At 43.9% G+C, this 23,750-nt stretch overlaps 1 protein-coding gene across 1 annotated transcript in view; it reads right to left on the reverse strand.

Moving 5' to 3' along the window:
* CFAP54 (cilia and flagella associated protein 54) overlaps positions 1-23,750 on the reverse strand; it is a 226,138-nt gene that overhangs the window by 53,503 nt on the left and 148,885 nt on the right. The window contains 7 exon segments of the mRNA XM_030548506.1: positions 443-628; positions 824-981; positions 2,269-2,407; positions 3,830-3,932; positions 5,935-6,104; positions 9,845-9,936; positions 11,189-11,405. Coding sequence (XP_030404366.1) covers positions 443-628; positions 824-981; positions 2,269-2,407; positions 3,830-3,932; positions 5,935-6,104; positions 9,845-9,936; positions 11,189-11,405 — 1,065 coding nt within the window.

Raw genomic sequence — 23,750 nt, forward strand, 5'->3', positions numbered from 1 at the left:
ATTCTCAAACTGGGGTGCTAAAAGTTAGGCACCTAAATCTGTAATTAGGTATCTAATGAGATGGCCAGATTTTCAGAGGCGTGGAGCACTCTTTGACTTCAGTGACTACTGTGGGTACTCAACATCCTTGAAAATCAGGCCATTTATTTCAGTACCCAAATAAGGATTTGGGTGTTTAAGTGCTTATCCATTTCAAACTGATACCGGATAGTATTCAAAGTACAGATTATCTATGTCTGCATCTAACTCTTGATGAATCTCTAGGAATTTGGTAAAAAGAGCAAATTCTGTACATTGTATAATCTGAGGGAAATTGGATTATATGTCCCCTTTCTTTCCAAATTAGTTGCTAAAAGAGCTTCCGGAGTATGTCACAAATGAGAAGAGTATGAGGAGTTTGCAAATCGCATGAAATTAACATAAATCACCAACCTACCCTCACCTGTTTAATAGTAAATTTGTGAGCCAGAATTAACAAGTTTAATTGTTTGATTGCAGAAGAGTGATGCTCTGTGTCTTCATCTGTTTGTGTTGTCAATATGTCTGCCAGCAGAAGCATACTTTTCACTAGTGTTAAAGAAGCCATAGGGGAAATAAATGGCTTTTCTTGGAGTAAATTGATTATATCCTATTTAAACACAGATAAAATAAACCAATTTAACCAATGTCATTGTTTGTTTATAAAGACACAGATAAAATGAAAAAGTATGTTTATATTCACATTATCTAAGAGGTATTAACTATTTCAGGATTATTTTGTCCTGGCAGTTTTATTTGGCAAAAAACAAAAAAATTAACAACTGTTCTTTGTTTGCATTCAAACCTGCAGAAGAAGCTTAATGCCAGTCACAGGGCGCCTTTCTTGCAGGTCCAGTATAACCGCTTGCACCAGCACTTCAGCCTGTGTCTCAATGTCACTGAAGGCCTCTGCTTCTATTATTACTTCATTTATTAGACTTGAGCAATCAGTCATGTCATTTTCTAAAAGAAAGAAGGGAATTAATAATAAAAATAAGATTAAAAATGATTTTACAATACCTTTCTCTTACACACTTAAAGGTCGCATCCACTCTGAAAAATGACTATAAAAGTGATATAATGGGCTTCCATGTTTATTGTGTTTCAATGATTTCTATATCAAATGTTTTCAATTTCCAAGAAAAAATGGTTTGTTTTCAAATTGTCAGCATTGCCAACACACACAAATTGGGTTCTTTTCTTCTGAGGCATCAATACAAGTAATGAAGATTCTGCAAGCCTGATGATACTCTCCAACTACACTATTGTAATTGCTCAACTCCACTATTGTCTTCAAAATCTTCTGTCAGTTACAACTTTGAAACTCAGTTAACCTTCATAGGGGCTGCACAGGTACAATTTAGAGCAGAGTTGGCCTGCCAATCTATGTGAGTAGAGATGATACTCATGCCAGAAAGACCACAGCTTCAGAGCCCTTGTTAAGCTTGTAGGACTTCAGGTAGGAAAAACATCAGCTCAGTTCACAACTAAAAAAATTCAGTCTGGAATCAATGAGACACAATAAATGTTTCTGTTTTACAGTCACCTTTCAGAGTGGAAGTAGAACACATAATTATATATAAATTATAAATACATAATTTTAACACATATTTTAATTGGTACATTTATACACAATGCAATATAGTTAACACCAGTACATAATTGTGTAACTGATGAAATATTAACTAACAATCTTATGTACAAAAAAAATTCCCTAGCAATTTTGTGCTATTAGTGGCATAAAGTATTTTTATACTGTCATGCTCAAATGCTTGGAAATACAAGAAACGGGAACAGAACATTTCCATTTATGGGAGACATATAAAGTCAGCACAGCAGAGGAGTATTTTAGGTTTGTTCAAAACAGAGATATGTAGCAGCAATAAATTTTAAAAATTAAGTGACTATTTAATTTAATTGCTTTAAAGCCATCAATTTTTTTATTATGTACTTGATTTTTCAGAAGGTAATGAGCATTAAATGAGCCTTCTTTGATTTAATGGCTTATATTTTATAAACTACAGGGAAAGACCAAATTCAGCAATAGAATATTTTCTTGGCTGTATTGTCTGAATTCAGTATAAACAGTTGTTTATTGATAGTTCTAACATTAATGTTTTTATTATTTGTACTGTAGTAGAGATTGGGATAAGAGGACCATTATGCTGGGCACTATACAGACACCCAAGAACATATGGTCCCTTCCCAAAGAGCTTACAATCGAAAACACTAAAGCAAAGACAACAGTACCTTTCATATCACCAATGCCACGGATCTGTGCTGTTAGTGCAGTCACTAATGCCATGCGACATCGCAGCCACAGACGTATGTTCATATGTTCTCGTGCTATTACATTGTAAGGCAGCTGACTACTGTCTATATAAGAATCCTGGTCATATTTCCAAAATCAATAAAAAAGTTATTCTGTGAATAAACTACTTTAAAACAAGCAATGCAGTGTTAAGTTTAAGTATTTGTTAGTATAATATAAATCAAAATAATACAAATATTTTAAAAATAGCATAGTTATACTTAAAAGTTTATTCAGTTTGGCTCAACCATTTTTATTACATATGTCAATTTATGATTTATTAAGTTAAAACCCGATGAAATAATGAAATCTACACTGAAAATTAAACTACGGTAATGTGAGAACAAATAAATATGTAATATGTGTAGAATATGTGCCGGTGATGAGCACATGACAATTTCAAGGACCATGTGATAAAAAGCATTTGTTATACACTTTTGATCACCTCATCTGCACTCTGCCCACTACTCCACTGAGACTAATTCTATCATTTCAAATGTCTAAGGCACCTCAAGCAGTTGTCTTCCAAAACAAAACCTACCACAGAGATTTCAGGCTCCCAAGCGAACCTTCTATACCACCTCCAATCCATTACAAGAAGTTTTTCTGAGACAGGGTTCTGCAGCCCAGATATCAATAGCTTGTGTCATCAGAACACAAGAGATGAGCGTGGCCAGAGTTTGTCGTTTAGCCAGTATCACAATTATATACTTCAGCTCACATTCTGCTTTTAGTAACGACCATTCAAAATAAATGGCTTGCATGTTTGCAACCAATGATGAAAATTAGCTACAAGGCTGGATTCTGACCTTAGAAATCAGTCTCCTTTAAAGATATTTTATGTTGAGAGCCTTAACAATTACTGCAGTCCATCATACATTTTAATTGTCACTGCTGGAGCTACAATATGTTGGACTGTCAAGATAATAAAAGACTTCATTCAAAGTTCTGTCATTCCTTAGACAAGTACTGAGAATTAGGAGAACTGATCAGACACTTCAATAATTTTAGATCTCAGTGGTGATGTGTACTGCTCTGTCAGGCTTTATAGTGAAATGCTCTCACTCAATAAATTTGCTCATACAATTTATGTATAGTAAAGTCAATCACGTATTTATTATATAGCATCCAAAAGTGTGTGAAGAGGTTTGAAGTTCAAATCTATATTTTACAGTATAAAAGAAAATCCTGGATTTTTATACTTTTGCATTTATAATTGCATTTATAATACTCCCACAGCATATTAACTATTATGATGGCAATTAAAAGTCAACATTTAACAACAGTAACCATACAGAGTTATCAGATATACTAGACTAAAAGTAAATTTAATACCTCAGATACCACTGCTTAATAGCTGTAGATAAATGCATTAGTGGCGATCACCACACTAGCATTTCTAAAAGAAGTTCAGCAGTGTGCTTAATTTGACATTTTGATGCAAGACTTTCTGTATAAGCAAACAATAATTTAAAAAGTAGAATCTGTATCAGTACATACTCGACGCTCTGTTCGCTGTATATTTAGCTGAATATGTGGAACATTCTTCCTGAAAATGTTTGCATCCTGAAGAAGTCGAATTGCAGAGAAAGCCAAAGCAGCACTAATAGGGAACATATTGTTAAACAACAAAAATTATGTACCATTTTATGCTTTCATGTAATCTTTCTGATGTCTAGACCATTTCGGATTGTGAACCAGCAGTTATAGACTAGATTTTGCTTAATTAATACAAAAAAGTGTATCTATAGCATATATTGAATGTACAAAAACGAGGAGTCCAGTGGCACTTTACAGACTAATAGATTTATTTGGGCATAAGCTTCTGTGGATAAAAAACCCACTTCTTCAGATGCAGAAGTGGGTTTTTACCCGAGAAAGCTTATGCCCAAATAAATCTGTTAGTCTTTAAGGTGCCTCCGGACTCCTTGTTGTTTTTGTGGATACAGACTAAAACGGCTACCCCTCTGATACTGAATTTACAGGAAAGGCAATTAAATGGGAGGGAATACTGAACAGTCCTTTTACAAGGAGAAACATAAGAGTGTGTAAGCCAATGGGCAGAGTCACCAACCAAGTTAGTTAAAATAAAACCCAAACTCTAAAGTTCAGTTTCCCATCTCTTTCCTCAGGGTCAGTTTTATAAACAAACAGCATATGCAAAATATTTAAAGTAAGAAAAACTTGTTAATGGAGGCTGTATCACTTTCTGCATGCTAGGAAGGGAGAGGACACACCCTTTTTCCTTGGTACCCCTTTGTAACTATACTTCACGCTTTCACCAAGTCCCTGTGGAGAGGCTTCTCTCTTTCCAAGATTGAATCAAGAGACTTCCGTTACATAGTCTCCAGTAAGCAGTTACATGGTATTTGGAAGTTGTCCTTTAATATAAAAGGGCTATAACAGGCACACTGAGAAGCACATACATGCAACCCAAGGCCCAGTGTTCTATTAACCACAGTACTGTGAACACCAAGCTTTCAAAAATAATCAGTCAGCGATTCCCACCTCCACTCCACTCCACCTCACCCCACCCCACCCCGACATCATGAGATTGGGTTAAAAATAATAAATGATGGGCTTTTTTTCTTTGCCTTCTGCTTTCTGAGACTGTAGGGTGCACTTGGTTACATTTTCAAGATTTTCTTCGCAACCACAAGAGCAATAAACTTCTTTTTTAAAAAATACAAAAACTGGGATTCTTGCTCAACCTTGTTCTAGCAGTTAGGGCATTAGGAAAAAATATGAGTGTTGTCAATACTCTAATTAAACAGTGCTTCTTTGAAAAAGAGAGGACTTACCAGCTACACTGATATTTTATGACTGAAAACAAATCTCCAATAATTGCAGATATAGATGGAAATCCCACATTTTGTCAAAAGAATGAAGGTATTTTCAGGACAGAAAAATGTTTGGGAAACTGATCTAGTGGGAAAATCTTTTCTAAGAAAAGCTCTTGAGCCAAACATAGGGCCCATCCTCCAGAGAATGTGCTCCTTGTAACAGCTGTCTCCAACTTTCTACTGAATCAGAGTTCCAAGCAACAGTGTCACACGCATGGTTACACCATATGAGTTATATGTATTTTTCCAGCCTTCCTATCTTTCACCACATTTCTGAAATCTTAATGCATTTCTGTGATATTGCACAGAAACATACCCTCCGAACAAAGCAAAGTATTTCCAGGCTACTATAACTCAAAAGGCAAAAGCCTCAACTTCTCGGGGAGTGATAAGCTCCCAGCAATGGGTTGGCTGGGGAGTCTGGATGGAAAAAATGGGGGTAGACTTGCAGAAGCCCCAAGGTAGATATTGAGATGATCATGGAGTTACCTGCACTATACACTTTTATCTGCCAGGTAATTCCAAACATCTAATAATAAAGTTGCAGCCTAATTAAAATATCATCAAGTGTCTCCAGTCCTTCTTTCGGTATAGACAGGCAATTATTGTTGTTACTTCGGGTAGCTTTTAAGGTTTGAAATATATGAGTATCTTTGAAACCAAAGAAGATTGTAGGATTTATTTGGGTTTTTGTTTGTTTGTTTGTTTTTTTAATCTTACATTCAGCAAGCTGCAAGGTATTCTGGCTATAATGGTATTTACCTGAAAGCAGTTTGATGTCTCTGCTGAGAAATAACTGCAAGCTGAAGCTTGGCCTCAATAACAGTCTCTAATTCTACAGCAGAACAGCGAGAAATCTTCCCATCATATTCATTCTGTATGTTGGCTACAAGAGAGTTAAGCCTTTCTTCAGTTTCTGTCAATAAAATCCCCTAAGAGAAGAACATCACAACATCATGTAATTTCAAGAAATAATACAAATAATAGAAAGTTCTCTTGAAAAGTTCTCTGTTATTGTCCAGGACTTCCCATACTTTGAAATAGGCCAATATGAATACAAGGCACTATTTCTGTAAGCAACATTATTATTTTAATCTGGTTTTAAACTCGGAGAACAGGAAGTAGCACTGCATACTAAACTGGTAATACTGTAATTTATGACTCTAAGCACAGTACACCAGAAGATATAGTACTGTGTATCTTAATAAAATACAACTAGAAATAATTCAGTTAAACATTTTTCATTCCTATCTTATATCATAGTTACAGTTCAGGATTCAGTAATTTTCAACTGTAAATAAAATAATAAAAGAGCATTTGTTCACATAGAAAGAAACCTATTATTTTCTAAATATAACCTCATTATAATTAATGAGTACAGGATCTATCCTGAAAGCCCCTGAGTAGTTTGCATGCCCTCAGATTCACATTAAGTAAAGCTGCAGGAGACCTTGGAAAAAACAGATCAGAAAGAAATTTCACTTTAAACTAAAACTTGTCAACCTCAGGACTCTAGGAAGAATTTAGTTAAAGGTCATAGGAACATGTCATGCCATCCGTTTTTAAGCAGAACTCCACAATGACCTCAAAATTGCCACCTTCAAATCTGTCACTGAGTGGTTAGAGAGGTTGAAGTGTTCTCCTACTGGTTTTTGAATGTTATGGTTCTTGATGTCAGATTTGTGTCCATTTATTCTAACCACTCAGTGACAGACTTGAAGGTGGCAATTTTGCAACAAAAAAACTTCAAAAACAGACTATAGAGAGAGACTGCTAAACTCAAATTAATATGCAAATTAGATACAATTAACTCAGGCTCAAACAGAGACTGGGAATGGTTGGGTCATTACAATAGAATCTATTTCCCTATGTTAAGTTCGCCTCACACCTTCTATGGGTCATCTTAATTATCACTTCAAAAGGTTTTTGTTCTCCTGCTGCTGATAGCTCATCTCAATTGATTAGACTCCTCCTGTTAGTCTGCATACTTCCACCTTTTCATGTTCTCTGTATGTATAAATATCTCCTGTCTGTGTGTTCTATTCTATGCACCCGAAGAAGTGAGCTGTAGCTCACGAAAGCTCATACTGAAATAAATTTGTTAGTTTCTAAGGTGCCACAAGTACTCCTGTTCTTTTTGTGGATACAGACTAACATGGCTGCTACTCTGAGTACTCTCTCTCACCATCTATTTCTTTAGCTTTTCCATTGATTTGGCTGAATTCAGACAGGCAGCATTAATGCCTCTCAAGAGCACCAGTAAGTTTATTCAAATGTTTTTAAATCTTTATTTACTATGTCATATCCCTGGAGCTGTAGTTTCTTAAACTACACAACAAAATGAAAATGGAATGCTTCTCTTTTAAATGCCTTGTCAAAGATTCAGGAGAATTAATGTTTATTTATCCAGTATATTATCCCATCAAAGTAACTCAGATATGTTCTGTAGGGACCATCTCTAAAGGTAAATGGGTACTTCAGTTCTCATGTCCAAGTTAGTCCCAAATCTCTTTGTTGAAACAGAAGGGGCTCCCATCTGACAGTCCATGCCAGGGATAGATGCCCCAGCCCCAGAAGAAGCCCCTACCTAGTCACCCTGAGCCCCAGAAGCAGCCACAGAGGAAGAAGCCCTGAGCCTGGGCACCCTGAGACTTGGTTGCAGCCGCGGGGATGAAGCCTTGAGCCCAGGAAGCCTCGAGCCTGGACTGCCCCAAGCCCCAGCTGGAGTGGCCGTGGGGGCAGAAGCTCCAAGCCCAGGCTGCCCCAGCTGGAGCGGCTGGGGGACAGAAGACCTGAGCCCTGGCTGCCCTGACTGAAGCTGGCAGGAGCACAAGCCCCCAACCTTGGGAGGAGCTGCCGGGGAAAGAAGCCCCTAGCTCAGTGCCCAGAGCTGCGGCAAGAGCAGCGGAGGAGAGGAAGCAGTTGGCATGTCCCCCTCTGGCAGCCAGTAGGTTCTGCATGCTGCCTCCGGCACAAGCGCTGCCTCCACAGCTCCTATTGGCTGCGAACCATGGCCAATGGGAGCTGCGGGGGCGGCACTTGTGGACAGGGCAGTGCACAAAGCAGCCTAGCCACAGCACCACATAGGAGCCAGAGGGAGGACATGCCGCTGCTTCCAGGAACTGCTTGAGGTAAGCGCCACGAAGAGCCTGCTCCCCTGCCCCTCTCCTGGGTCCCAACACCCTGCCCCTGCCCTGATCCCCCTCCCACCCTCTGAACCTCTCGGTCCCAGCCCAAAGCACCCTCCAACACCCCAAACCACTCATCCCCAGCCCCACCCCAGAGTCTGCACCCCCAGCCAGAGCCCTCACACACATCCTGCACCCACATCCCCTACCCCAGCCCAGAGCCCCCTCTAACACTCTGAACCCCTCAGACCCCTCCTGTACCCCAAATACCTCATCCTTGGCCCCACATGAGAGCCCACACCCCCAGTCAGAGCCCTCAACCCCTCGACTCAACTGCCTGTCCCAGCCCAGAGCCCCCTCCCGCATCCTGAACCCCTCATTTCTGGTTCCACCCCAGAATCTGCACCTCCAGCCCAAAGCCCATACCTCCCTCCCACACCCCAACCCCCCTGCCTCAGCCCAGAGCCCCTCCCATACTCCAAACCCCTTGATCCCAGCGTGGAGCACCCTCCTACCCCGCAAACTCCTCATCCCGAGTCCCATCCCAGAGTCTGTACCCTCAGCCAGAGCTATCACCCCATCACGCCCCAACCCACTGCCTCAGCCTGGAGCCCACTCCCATACTCTGAACCCCTCAGACCTACCCCCCAGCCCAGAAGCTCCTCCTGCACCCCAAACCCCTCATCCCAGGCCCCACCCCAGAGCCTGCACCCTCAGCCGGAACCCTCACCACCTCCTATACCCAAGCCCTATGAGCCAGCCTGGTGAGAATGAGCACGTGAGTGGAGTGAGGGTAAGGAGAGCGAGTGATGGGGTGGGGCTGGAGTGAGCAGAAGTGGAGCCGTGGAGAAGGGGTGGGGCATGGACTTGGCCTTGGAAGAGAGGTGGGGCAGGGGTGGGGCAAGGGTGTTCGGTTTTGTGTGAGTAGAAAGTTAGCAACCCTAGTGGGAGCAGAAGCCCAGAGCCCGGGCTGCCCCAGCTGTAGCCGCTGGAAAGGAAATCTCCCAGCCTGGCAAGAGCCACTTCAGGAGGAAGCCCCGAGCTTGGTGCCTGGTGCTGAGGCAGAAGCCGTCGGGGTGTAGGGTGTGGAATGGAAACCTGGAGCCCAGTTCATGGGCTGCTGCTCCATGGAAGTAAGGGTGTCCCACCCTCATTTCTGCACTGCCTCTGTAGGTGGGTCTGATCTCCCCACCAACAGCAGCCATGCAGAGAAGGACAATTCCTGTCCCTTCCCAGCATGGCCGGAATAGCAGCGAGGAGCCATAGGCTCCCAGCAGCAGGAGAGATCAGATTTCATGGGGGAGTGCTGATTTCACAGTCCATGACATGTTTTTCATGGCCATGAAATTGGTAGGACCCTACTTATAGCCACTAACTGCTTGGGTCACATTAGAACCAGTGACCTAGAAAGTAGAGACTCTAACTCATTTCCAGTTCCCTATATCATCTAGTCCCCACAGTATTATTTCTGCTACATAGGAAATATATCATTTGATGAACAGTGAACTGTTTCCTAAGTTTAGTTTCCTAAACAACAAAATTACCTTTAGCATAGCCATATTTAATTCGTCTTTGCATCTGACCAGTTGCACAATAATGCTGCTTTGTTCCTGGTGTCTTGTAACTTCTGCATTAACTGGCAAATAAAAAATTTTAAAAGCAAAGGACAGCAGTTAAATTCCAAGAAAGACTTCAAGTTACAAAGGAGCAGAGTTGACCAAATAATTTGAAGAATTTCTCTTATTTTTCTATTCACTGAATATTCATGAGAAAAATCATGATTTTTCTCAAACATATTTCTTATTTACACTTGTTCTACCATCCTGCCAAACTTTTTACTCTTCACACATCTCAGCTGCAACTACAGGGCTCTCCGTTTAGAGATTGGGGGATTATTTATGGGGGGAAGGGGGAGAATGTGGAAAAGCCTCCAATCCCACCAGAGCTTGCCCCATGAAGAAAAGGCCTGAGCCCGCAGCTGCCAATGAGGAGGAATACAGCAGTTAAGCATAGTTTATATATAACAAACTAAATCCAACAATCCTTGGAACAAAAAAACCATATATTTCTCTTCATTCTGACCATTTTGTTTGTTCCCGTATCTACTCCTCTGTCATCAATTTTTTACACTGTAAGATCTTTGGGACCTGAACTATCTCTTACGTTTGGAGAAGGCCCCAACGTATCTTGGGAGGTTCCACAATATATATAATTAATAGTAATAAGTGAAGCATTCTGACTATAAAGGGAAAATAATTAAGTGACCACAATGTGATCTGAAAACGCAGCAAAGAATCCTGTGGCACCTTATAGACTAACAGACGTTTTGGAGCATGAGCTTTCGTGGGTGAATACCCACTTCTTCAGATGCATCTGAAGAAGTGGGTATTCACCCACGAAAGCTCATGCTCCAAAACGTCTGTTAGTCTATAAGGTGCCACAGGATTCTTTGCTGGTTTTACAGATCCAGACTAACACGGCTACCCCTCTGATACTTAATGTGATCTGAAGAGTATCTTCTGGTGGTAATTTACTACAAAGAAAAAGAAAGCCAGTCATTCATCTTCCAAGATGAAAAAATAGATACTCATTTGGAAGACAATGATCAGGAAATGTTAAAACACTACAAAGCCCAAAAACCCATAGGATCCACCAACAATAATGTATTTATAAAAACAAGAATGAAAGGCAATTCTAAATAATATTTAAATATGAAATTTTAACTATAAAAAATTGAAAACATATATTCAGCAAGACATAATATGAATATTCTTTAAAATGCATCAGTATAATGTGTACATATGTTAAAAATGATAGAATTATACATGAAACAAGCTGGAGAATAAAATCAGATGATGGTAAGACTTTTCCATGACAATAATAATTACTTTTTATGCTTGACTCCATGATTCTGCTTGGCTTTTTTAAGCTAGTGTTATCCATAGAATAAATTGTTTTCATCACTTTTCAGGAATACCTATTTATTGTTGCCGAAAGACAAATGATAAAATGCATTTTGGCCAAAGTTAATTTATTCATGATTTGTTGATCACACATTGAAACCACAGCTGGAGGTAGACTCCAATTAAATATGTCTTCCAGTACCTACAAGCAAAGTTAATAATTCAAATTAATATGCAATTACATGCTAAACATCATATTTGAATTCAATAACAGAAATCTGTACTCCACTTCTATTAATGACATTCATGAAAATACAAATGGATATGACTCATACTAGATAATATAATATTTGTCACCATGGAGGAACTAGTGTTTTTCTTCCCTAACATAATGTCTTTCTGCCAAGTGATTGCACATGTCAGGGCCTGGCAGGTAAGTTTTCCCGCTGAAGGAGAAAGTCAGTGACAGACAGTCTGGATACTTTCTTAATTTGTTTTATTTACAAAGTATATACCTGTCCTTGAACAGAAGAAGTCACAAACAGTACACAGGCAAACCTCTATATCAGTAATCTCAGCCAAAATCCCAACTCTGCTCCAAGTCTTGATTCTTGTTAGAGAGATTAAGGCAGGGAGAAACTCACATTATTTGCAACCCCCCCCAGCAAAAAAAAACCCCTGCATCGCAAAACTAACAATACCTTGTACTTGCTACACAACTTTATATTTTCCATTCTACTCTCTGTAAATGCTTCCTTAATTATCACTAATAATTATAACTTTTTAGCACTTCATAAATTTCGCATCAGACCTCCGAAGAGAGAAGTAAGTACTATTATCACCATTTTTTAGACGGGAAACCTGACACATACAGATGTGACTTGACCAAAGCAGAAGAATGTCCATAGAATCATTGAGGCTCCATTTTAGAACTGAGTGAATCAGTTCTGATATTTATCTCTCTTGGTATTAAAACTGAATACTGTTTTCATAGTATCCAAAAGAATGTATAACACTGTATGTAACAGCACCATCTGGTGACCCTTGCCATAACAATTTAATCAGCACTTCTGTATAACACATTAATTTTGAATATCATCAGATTTTCCAGACCAGGGTGTGAATACATGGTTTCACTGATGTCAAAGGTGAAACCTCACTTACTTTACTGGGCCTAGGATTTCACCCATGGTGTTGAGAAAGGAAAACATGAAAATATATTTCTGGTACTTACACAGCCCTCCATCAGACAATCCCAATACACTTTACAAATATCCTTTAATCATTCTTCAAGAAGATTGACTTTTAATATCCTCATTTTAGATGGGTAAATTTAGAAACAGGAAGGATAAATGGTTCCCCAAGATCACACAGAAACTAAAGGCAAGACCCAACTATAGAAACAAAAAATATTGGCTCTGTGCTCTAACCAGTAGACCAAGATGAGACATGCACTTTCAAACCATTACTCAGACAAAAGTCTGAATAAATCGAGTTTACAAAACAGACGCTATCAATTAAAAAATCTTGCTTCAGTCTACTAACCTACTGTTGTTACAAGTGACATATAAACTTACTGTAAATTAAAGTTTACTTATTTACATAGTGCATCGACAGAACTTTGTGTAGCGTCAGTTTCACTGTTTCTGCTGCATATTCAACTGGCTGTTTCCCGCTGAATCTTGTACACAATGGGAGAGAAAATGTTAAAACCCTGGAAACTAAAAGATAAGTAAATAGCTACCATGCAACTTTCACTAAAATTAGGAATGGGCAATTCATTACGTAGACTATGGATTCTGTATCCTCCCATATTTTTCTATATATAGATTTCAGCTATCCACCCTGACATTAGAAAAATATATAAGACAGCACTGAAAGGAATAACAAAGCTAGAAGAGGTTCTGAATATAGTACCTTGAAGCATAAATAGAAGAATTAACTACATCAAATCTTAAAATACAGCCATAGTGATCCTGTGGAGATTCTCCTGCTCTGGTCATGTCAAATCTCTGTCGGTTTTCTCATTTGATAAACTGGCAATAATAATACTAACTGTAATGTTATACGATTAAAATATGACCATGTATATTATTGTTGGTACCACTGTTATACAATCGCAACAAATATTATGCAAAGTATGTCATGTAAGGTGTCAATGGAAAAGTTATGATTTGTTGAATATGATTATCCTATGTATATGTGTAGTGGGATGATTACTCCACTCCTGCCCTGAAGGGCGTAAAACAGCCCTGGGAGAGGGTTGTGGCAGGAGAAAGGCTAGGCTGATTGAGAAAGCAGCCACAACTGCAGTCAGCTTAATCAGGGCCCTTATAAGAGTGCAATGGGTCAGAAGCAGAGATAGTCTCTCTCTAGCTGTTGAGAGGGATGGGCCTGGCTGCCTGGGAGCTGAAAAGAGTACCTAGAGTGAAGCAGGGCTGAGGGAAGGCCAGAGTAGCTGGGGAGCTCTGGCCTGGAAACCCCCCAGGCTGCAGGCCTTGTTAAAGGCCCAGAAGGGTACTGAGGATTGCAGACGGCAGCCCAGGGGTAGGCCAAGGCAGTAGGTCCAAACCCCCCTTGCCTTTGATGATTGGTTTGTAAACGGCAGTCTGTCCCAGTGAACGAGGGCTAGATGGTGACTGGCAGTAGCCTTATACTGAGGTGGAGATAGTGGTTAGGGGTTCCCCTGAGTAGGGAAACCCAGATTGGGGGTTGCTACAGTGGGGAGAACCCCTGGTAAAGGGCACCGGGGTCTGGGAGGGACATGGGGGCCAGTGGCAGGTGAGACATCAGCCGGCCTGCAGAGAGAGCTCTGAGCTGGAAAAGAGCTAATTCCCTGGACAACCAGCAGGAGACGCCGTGCCAGTGAGTCATCGCCCCATTACAGTATGCATGTATCATATGTATCATGCATGTATTCACGAAGTTATGAATATTGACTATGTACCTGTATTTCAAATGTGTTTGCTCCTGGGTAACACCCACAAGGTGGTTTGCATCCAATCTAGCCAAACCATTGATAGCAGTGACAAAGTTCCTCCTCTACCTTGGTGGGTCCTGCGCTTATTGGCGGATTTGCTCACCTCAGTGATCTTCCCCTCTGGTGGAACCCACAGTCTGGGTCAACTCCTCTTGTGTCTGATCAGGAGTTGCGAGGTTTGGGGGGAACCTGGGCCCGCCCTCTACTCTGGGTTCCAGCCCAGGGCCCTGTGGATTGCAGTTCTCTATAGTGCCTCCTGTAACAGCTGCATGACAGCTACAGCTCCCTGGGCTACTTCCCCATGGCCTCCTCCAAACACCTTCTTATCCTCACCATAAGACCTTCCTCCTGCTGTCTGATAATGCTGATTGTCTGACTAATTCCTCAATCCTCCAGTAGCACATCCTCTCAGTTCAGCTCTTTGTGCCTCTTGCTCCCAGCTCCTCACACGCGCTCCTTCTCCTCTGGCTCCCTCCCTGCCTGATTGGAGTAAGCTCCTTTTTAAACCCAGGTGCCCTGATTAGCCTGCCTTGATTGGCTGCCGGTGTTCTAATCAAAGTAGCTATCTCCACTGCCTTCTAGAAAGATCTTAATTGGCCCGAGATGCCTTGATTAACCTAGAGCAATTGCCATTTGGTTACCATGGTACTAGGGATTTGTTTAGCCTGGGGCTAACATACCTGTTCTCAGTACTTTACTGTAGCCATTTGGCCTTGTTCCATCACATATCCCCCCCCCACCCCCGCTCAACATCATAGGGTTGGGCAACTTGGGATGCCAGGCAGTGTGCTCGTGAAAGGACCATCAGCATTGCCGTGGTGGCATCCGGCCCTGTGCCGTATGCGGAACTGGAATGGCTGGAGGGATAAGAACCACCTGGTGACCCTTGCATTCTTTTTCTTATTCTCTGCATCCACTGGAGGGGTGCATGGTCCGTCACAAGAGTAAATCGCCGGCCTAAGAGGTAATAACACAGAGTCTCCATGGCCCATTTGACAGCAAGGCATTCTCTCTCTCGACTACAGCACACTTCTGTTCTCTTGGGAGCAGCTTTCTGCTTAGACAGAGGATCGGGTGTTCTTCTTCTCCAATCATTTGTGATAGAATCGCCCCCAACCCCACCTCAGAAGCATCTGTCTGTAAAATAAATTCCTTGGTAAAGTCCAGGGCTATGAGTATGGGTCATTGCAGAGAGCTGTCCGAAGGTCTATGAAATGCCCTCTCTGCTGCGTCGGTCCACTTCACCATGTCTGGACCTCGGGCCTTCAACCAGGTCCGTTAGAGGACTTGCCCTACTGGCGAAGTGGGGAATAAAACGTCGGTAGTAGCCTAGGAATGCATGGACCTGCTTCTTTAGAGTCGCCGGGGCCAGTTTTGGAATTGCCTCTAGCTTATTAGTTTTGGGGCTTCACTATACCCCTTCCTACAATAAATCCAGGTACCTAGCCTTCTGCTAGTCCCATGGCACATTTAGTAGGATTAGCGGTGAGGCCAGCCCGCTTAAGGTGGGTAGTACTAGCCTCAACTTTCTCCAAGTGGATTCCCCAGTCTGGTGTATGGATGATGACATCATCTAGGTATGCAGCTGCATAACTAGTTGAGCACAGCAGCTTATCCATGAGGCACTGGAATGTGGCTGGGGCCACATGTAAGCAACAAAAGGGAGGCCAGTGTACTGGAATAGCCTGTCTGGGGTCAAGAACGCTGTCTTTCTTTAGCTTTCTTGGTCAGGGGAATCTGCCAATATTCTTTTGTCAGATCCCAGTGTAGTCAAGATCGGGCACTACCTATTTGGTCAACCAGTTCGTCGATGTGTGGTATAGGGTATGCGTAAATGGGATATTTCATTCAGTCGGTTGAAAGTCATTACAGAATCTTGTGGTCCATCAGGTTTGGGCACTAGAACAATTAGACTGCACCACTGACTGTAGGATTCTTCAATAACATCTATTCTAACATTTTCTTTACTTCGGCCTTGATTTCTTCTCCTTTGGCTGCTGGGATCAGTAGGGTCTCAGTGTTACCTTGGCTCCGGGGATCGTGCAGATATGGTGACAGGTCTCAGTTGTCCGCCCAGGTTTTGTAGAGAACACATCTCGATTGCAATTAATCATGTCGGCTGCCTCGATCTTTTGGATTGGCGTCAAGTCGGGTGATATCTTCACTTGCTCATGTAAGTTATCCTCCTGGGGAAGGGTCTCCTGGGTGACTAAGCATGCCTCTCGATCATGCCAAGGTTTAGAAGATTGATGTGGTAAATTTGCTCAGGTTTTCCTGCGGCCTGGCTGCCGCACCTTATAGTTTACCTCTCCCACGGCTTCAATCACTTTATAGGGTCCCTGCCACTGGGCCAACAGCTTGCTTTCTGCTGTGGGCACCAGGACCATTACTCAATCCCTGGTTGGAACCGTCGAAGCTTTGCTTGGTGGTTATAATGGGTCCGTTGGGTCCTCCTGTGCTTTTTACCCTGCAAAGATGTCTGTTAGGGCCAGGCACACAGTGTTAGCCCTGGTGTTGCCTAGAGCTACTGCTTCCGGCCATCGGGTAGCAAAGTCCACTAAAGTCAGTACGTACTGCTTTCCTCTGGGCGTCTTTTTTGGGAAAGGCCCAGAATATCCACAGCTACTCGCTGAAATGGGACCTCAATTATGGGGAGTGGCTGGAGAGGGGCCTTGACCTGGTCTTGAGGCTTCCACTCTTGGCATACCTCACAAGACCGGACATACTTGGCAACATCCTTGCCCATCCCTCCCAGTGGAAGGATTTCCCCAACCGGTCCTTGGTTCTGTTCACCCCAGCATGGCCATTGGGATGATCATGAGCTAAGCTTAAGAGCTTCCCCCGGTACGTAGTTGGAACCACCAACTGTTTTGCGGCTGCCATTCTTCCGGTGTCCACCAGAAAGAATTTCCTTGTATAAAAGTCCTTGGTCTATAACCAAACCGGGATCGATTAGAAGAGCTGAGAGGCGGTGGGGTGCTCCGTGCCGCCGCCCAAGCTTTCCTGAAGACTGTCATCTGCTTTCCTGCTCAGTCTGGAACTGTTCCCTTGAGGCTTGGGGTCACCAGTTCTTCCTCAGACTGTGGACTTGGGCCTTGGTCCCCTGGAAGCGATGTAGGTGATGGGTTGTTCCGTTGCTGGTGAACCGCTCTCCGCTGGTGCGCCTGAGGGTATTTCAGGCTCTGGCTGAGCCTTTTGGGTATGGCTGTCTGTTGCTTCTGCCAGTTCTGGCTCGCTGGCGCCCTCTGGTGTTGAGTTTGAAGATGTGGTTGCACTTGCTGGTGCGGGTTGCTGTTCCAGTTCCGGGCCTGGGACTGGAGATGCTGTGGCTGTTTCAGTGGTAGGCATGGAATCGGGTCCACTACCTCTGTCTGGTCTCTGGTAACAGACGGGGCCTCTGTGGACGGCTCAGGAACAGGAATGGGTCTGGAAGCTTGCCTGGTTTGGCTACAGGTAACCATTCCCACTCTCTTGGCCCGCCTCACCTGGTTGGCCAAGTCTTCCCCCAGTAGCATGGGGATAGGAATAATTGTCATAGACTGCAAAAGTCCACATTCCGACCAGCTTTGTACTGGACAGGCAGTTGAGCTGTAGGCAAGTCTACAGCTTGGTGACATGAAGGGGTAAATTGTCACTTTGGCCTTTGGTTGATTAATTTGGGGTCAATGAAGGATTGGTGGATAGCTGACACTGTGCCCCACGTGTCTCTCCATGCAGTAACCTTCTTTTCGCCCACTCTCAAATTTCCCTTCGCTCCAAGGGTATTTGAGAGGCCATCCGGGCCTGGGATCTTTGTGTGATGGTGGTGTAATGAATTGCACTAGCATGGTGTTCTGGGACAGTTGGCCTGATATGTTCCCAGTTCATTACACTTAAAGCATCTTCCATCTGATGGGTCACTGGGCCGAGGTGAGTTACTGGATCACTGGTGAGGTGGAAGGGTAGGGTGTCTGTGGCTTTACTTGGGTGGTATGTGGGGTCTTTGGCTGTCCTCGGTTGTAGGGTTTATGGTCTGTGTGCCCCTGGGGTAATCGTTCCCCTTGACAGTAGCTTTCTTGCTTTCTGCAGTTCCATCCATTTGGCTCCAATCTCCCCCGCCTCAGCGAGATCTTGGGTTTTCCATCTTGTATGTACCGTGTGAGGTCTTCAGGAACACCATCCAAGAACTGCTCATTTGTATGAGGAGGTGCAGTTCTTCCAAGGTTTGAACGTTGTTTCCTGTTATCCAGGCCTCATAGTTTTTTGCAATGTAGTAGGCGTGTTTGGGAAATGACACCTCTGGTTTCCACTTTTGGGTTCTGAAGCGCCGACGGGCATGATCTGGGGTTATCCCCATTCTGTATCTGGCCTTGGTTTGAAAAAGTTTATAGTCATTCATTTGCTGCTTAGGCATTTCAGCTGCCACCTCTGCTAAAGGTCCACTGAGTTGTGGCCTTAATTCTACCATGTACTGGTCTTCGGGATGCTGTACCCAAGACAGGCTCTTTCAAAATTTTCCAAGAAGGCCTCGGTGTCATCACCTGCCTTGTAGGTGGGGAATTTCCTGTGCTGTGGAGCAATAATTGGCGCCGGGTTGTTAGGGTTGGCTGGCACATGCAGCCCAGCTTTTGCCAACTCCAGTTCATGTTTTCTCTGTTTTTCCTTCTCTTCATTCTCTTTTTGTTGTTTTTTCCATTTCTTTTTGGTGTTTTTCCATTTCTTTTTGGTGTTTTTCCATGTCTCGGCGGTGGGCCGCCTCTTCTTCTGCTTGTTTCCTTCGGTAGGCCACCTCTTCTTCTTCTAGTTTTCTTTTGTGTGCTGCCTCTTTGGCTTGTTCTTCTCTTTCTTTCATCTCCATTTCTTTTTGTGCCTGTGTTCAGCTTCTCTGATTTGTTCTTCAGCCTCCATTTTTGTCTTAGAAGTCATGGTTCCTGTTTTCTTGTGTTGGGGTGCCCTCCGGTGTTTATCTTCTGAACTGCAGGTTCTCTGTTGCCTCCTGAAGTCTGCCTAGCAACAGTGCCTTTAGCAAATCTTCAATGTTAAGTAAACCTGAAAAACCACTTTATTTGCATGTATATAGTGCTGGTATGACTCTCAATGGGAGTGCTATTGTGTGACAAAAGACCCTTAACAGTCTGATAATGGCTTCTTGCTTAACATGCAAGCCACAAACTGCCAGAGAGAGCAGAAAAAAAAATTCTCTCTGGTTCCCTTTTAAAACCAACTGTTTCTCTCTGCTAAAAAGCCCTTAGCAGAGAAAAGAAAAATATAATATTCCTACTGGCTTCTGGATTCTGTCTCCCAACCACTGCCACTCATGTCATAACCTTAGTCCCAGATTTGGACCTTAGCATCCAAAATATGGGGGTTAGCATGAAAACCTCCAAGCTTAGCTACCAGCTTGGACCTGGTACTTGCTGCCACCACCCAAAAAATTAGAGTGTTTTGGGGCACTCTAGTCCCCCTGAAAAACCTTCCCTGGGGACCCCAAGACCCAAATCCCTTGAGTCTCACAACAAGGGAAATAATCCTTTTTCCCTTCCCCCCTCCAGGTGCTCCTGGAGAGATACACAGACACAAGCTCTGTGAATCCAAACAGAGTGACTCCCCCTCTCTGTTCCCAGTCCTGGAACAAAAAGTACTTTCCTCTTCACCCAGAGGGAATGCAAAATCAGGCTAGCCAATTCAACACACACCGATCTCCCCTGATTTCTTCCTCCCACCAATTCCCTGGTGAGTACAGACTCAATTTCCCTGAAGTAAATAAAAACTCCAACAGGTCTTAAAAGAAAGCTTTATATAAAAAAGAAAGAAAAAATACATACAAATGGTCTCTCTGTATTAAGGTGACACAATACAGGGTTGATTGCTTAAAAGAATATTGAATAAACAGCCTTATTCAAAAAGAATACAAATCAAAGCACTCCAGCACTTATATTCATGCAAATACCAAAGAAAAGAAACCATATAACTTACTATCTGATCTCTTTGTCCTTACTTTAGAAACAGAAGACTAGAAAGTAGAAACTACTTCTCCAAAGCTCAGAGAAAGCAGGCAGCCAGAAAACAAAGACCTCAGACACAAAATTCCCTCCACCCAAAGTTGAAAAAATCCGGTTTCCTGATTGGTCCTCTGGTCAGGTGCTTCAGGTGAAAGAGACATTAACCCTTAGCTATCTGTTTATGACAGCTTTCTCCAAGAGTTCCCGTACAATGGGTGTAATTCAGGCTATCCGATCCCTCATCTGTAGTACATGCTCAACTATGTTCCTTCCGGGATTTGGCTCCTCTTCCCAGGCTTCTCTGGCTATATCCAATATGCCTCAGGGGTGGCACCCATATAGTAGTTTGAATGGAGAGAAACCTGTGGAGGCTTGTGGAACTTCTCAGATGGCGAACATGAGGTAAGGCAATAAGGTATCCCAGTCTTTCCCATCCCGGCTCACCACTTTCCTGATCATGGCCTTGAGGGTCCTGTTGAAACTTTCTACAAGACCATCTGTTTGTGGGTGGTATACAGAGGTCCGTAGGGCCTGTACATGGAGCAATGAACAGAGATCTTTCATCAATTTGGACACAAAAGGTGTCCCTTGATCAGTCAGTATCTCCTTGGGTATCCCAACCCAGGAAAAGATCTGTATTAGCTCCTTAGCTATTGTCTTGGAAGCTGTGTTGCGTAGGGGGACGGCTTCCGGGTATCGTGTTGCATAGTCTAGTACAACCATCACACGTTGGTGGCCCCGAGCTGTCTTCTCTAGGGGCTCAATCAGATCCATAGCTATGCGTTCAAATGGTACTTCTATTCTTGGAAGAGGTATCAAAGGGGCCCATAAGTGTGGGCGAGGGCTATGTAGCTGACACTCTGGACAAGTGGTGCAGTATCGCCTGACATCTTTATGTATTCCTGGCCAGAAGAACCTCCGCAGGATCCTGGCCTGGGTTTTCTCTACCCCTAAGTGTCCTCCAAACAGGTGACTGTGGGCGAGGGTCAATATGGCTTTTTAATGTTTTCGTGGCACCACAAGTTGATTTATCTCCTGCTCCTGCATTTGTACCACACGGTACAGGAGATCTTTCTTCACTATAAAGTAGGGTCCTGGACTCCAGACCTTCCCCTCCACTGGTATCCCATCTATCTCAGCCACATCTTTCCTGATGTTATCATATCTAGGGTCCTCTGCCTGGTCCTGTCTGAAAGTCTCTCTCCCAGGACTAACCTGCCTGAGCTCCCAGGGGCCAGCTTCTGCTTATTCCAACAGCTCGTTGCCATCATGGCTGGGGCCAGCCTCTGGCTCACCTTCCGTGTTGCTAGTTTCTCTGATGGCTGCCCTTGTCCATCTGCCTACTAGAGCAGTCTTCTAGCTCTGGGTCAGGATCCGGGTTCCCAAAGCCTTCGCGGCTTTCTTTTCTTTGTTTGTCTTCTGGGCCTTTTGGTGGGCTGAGAATAGATCCTGAGAAAACTCAGAAAACATTGGGGGTTGACATTCCCCCAGTGATAAGTCGCTGCCAACAGGGTCTCCACCTCCCTCCAGCCTCTCCGGGGGGAGTAAATTATCAAATCCTGGATAGTTCCTCCCAATGACTACAGGATATGGGAGTTTAGGAACTACACCCACTGTCACCTCAATGGTGTTCCCCTGAACCTCTATCTCCACTGTGATGGTGAAGTAATAGCTCATGGCCCCATGCACACACGTCACTGCTACATGTTTGGCTTGCAGCAGCTGGCTACTTTTTACCAGCTTACCCGATATAAGGATAATAGCATTCCCCGAGTCCGCAAGTGCTGTAGTCTCTGCTCCATTTATCTTCACCGGCCTGGTATAGTTATGCGGGGCTAATGCGACTCCGCAAGGTGGATAAGGGAGCATGGGACCTCCCAATCCCCCAAGTTGCATTCCATAGGCTCCTCGATGCTGTGACACTGTGCTGCTATGTGTCCCCACTCCCCACATGCATAACATCTATAATTGTTTGAAATTCTCCTATCATGTGGGCTAGGGGGTTTAGTCCCAGCGTTTTCCCCACTCAGGTCAATCCCTCCCTTCTGGAGTCTCTGCTGGTTTTCAGCCCCCCTCTTCCTCCACCTAGGACTCCCCAGGGGTTTGGCTGTCCCACCTTCCAGAGTTGGGGCTGGGTGTTTGCTACGAAAGGGGATTTCCTTGGGTAGTCGGGTCAATTTCCTGGCTGTCATGCGTCTTTCTACCAGCGTTATCATCTCGTCATAGGTGGACGGATCATTCTGGCCTACCCATTTGCGGAGATCTGGTGGCAGTGCCCTGATGTACCGGTCGATGACCAGAACCTCTAGTATCTCTTCCGGACTCCGGGACTCTGTTTGCAACCACTTTCATGCGAGATGGATGAGATCATACAATTGGGACCGTGGGGTTTTGTCTTCCTGGTACCTCCACTCATGATACCACTGGGCCTGCACTGCGGTCATTACCCCAGATCTGGCCAGGATCTCTGCCTTCAGCAGGGAGTAGTCTGCTGCAGCCTCTTCAGGCAGATCATGGTACATTTTCTGGGCCTCTCCACACAGGAATGGGGCAAGGATGCCAGACCACTGATCTCGAGGCCAGGCCTCCCGTAGGACTGTCCTCTCAAAGGCCAGAAGGTATGCCTCTACATCATTCTCCCGCATCATTTTCTGCAGCCTATGGTGAGCCCATATGAGCCGTGTCCCATCATGGCCACGGTTCAGCTCTGTAAGGGTCTTTATCTGGTTTACCAGTTCCCACAACATAGCTCGGTCTTGAGCAGCTTGGTCCATCAGCAGACGATTAGTCTCTTGCTGCAGCTGCATTGCTTCTTGCTGGGCGGCTGCCTGGACACGGGTAGCCTCCTGCTGGGCCGCCGTGGCTTGTATCAGTGCCCACACTACGTCACCCATTGTGGTGACAAAAAAATTAACCATCTCTCTTTTTTTTTAAATCACCCTCTTTCTTCCGCTGTGCTGTGCACACCAAAAATCTCACTCCTGACACCAGTTGTGACAAAGTTCCTCCTGTACCTTGGTGGGTCCTGCACTTATTGGTGGATTTGCTCACCACAGTGATCTTCTCCTCTGGTGGAACCCACAGTCTGGGTCAACTCCACCTGTGTCTGATCAGGAGTTGGGAGGTTTGGGGGGAACCCGGGCCTGCCCTCTACTCCGGGTTCCAGCCCAGGGCCCTGTGGATTGCAGCTCTCTATAGTGCCTCCTGTAACAGCTGCATGACAGCTACAACTCCCTGGGCTACTTCCCCATGGCCTCCTCCAAACACCTTCTTTATCCTCACCATAGGACCTTTCTCCTGCTGTCTGATAATGCTTGATTGTCTGATAATTCCTCAATCCTCCAGTAGCACATCCTCTCAGTTTCAGCTCTTTGTGCCTCTTGCTCCCAGTTTCTCACACGTGCTCCTTCTCCTCTGGCTCCTCCCTGCCTGATTGGAGTGAGCTCCTTTTTAAACCCAGGTGCCCTGATTTGATTGGCTGCCGGTGTTCTAATCAAAGTAGCTATCTCCACTGCCTTCTAGAAAGATCTTAATTGGCCCGAGATGCCTTGATTAACCTGGAGCAACTGCCATTTGGTTACCATGG

This window comes from Gopherus evgoodei, chromosome 1 (genome assembly GCF_007399415.2).
Source record: "Gopherus evgoodei ecotype Sinaloan lineage chromosome 1, rGopEvg1_v1.p, whole genome shotgun sequence".
NCBI lineage: Eukaryota > Metazoa > Chordata > Testudines > Testudinidae > Gopherus > Gopherus evgoodei.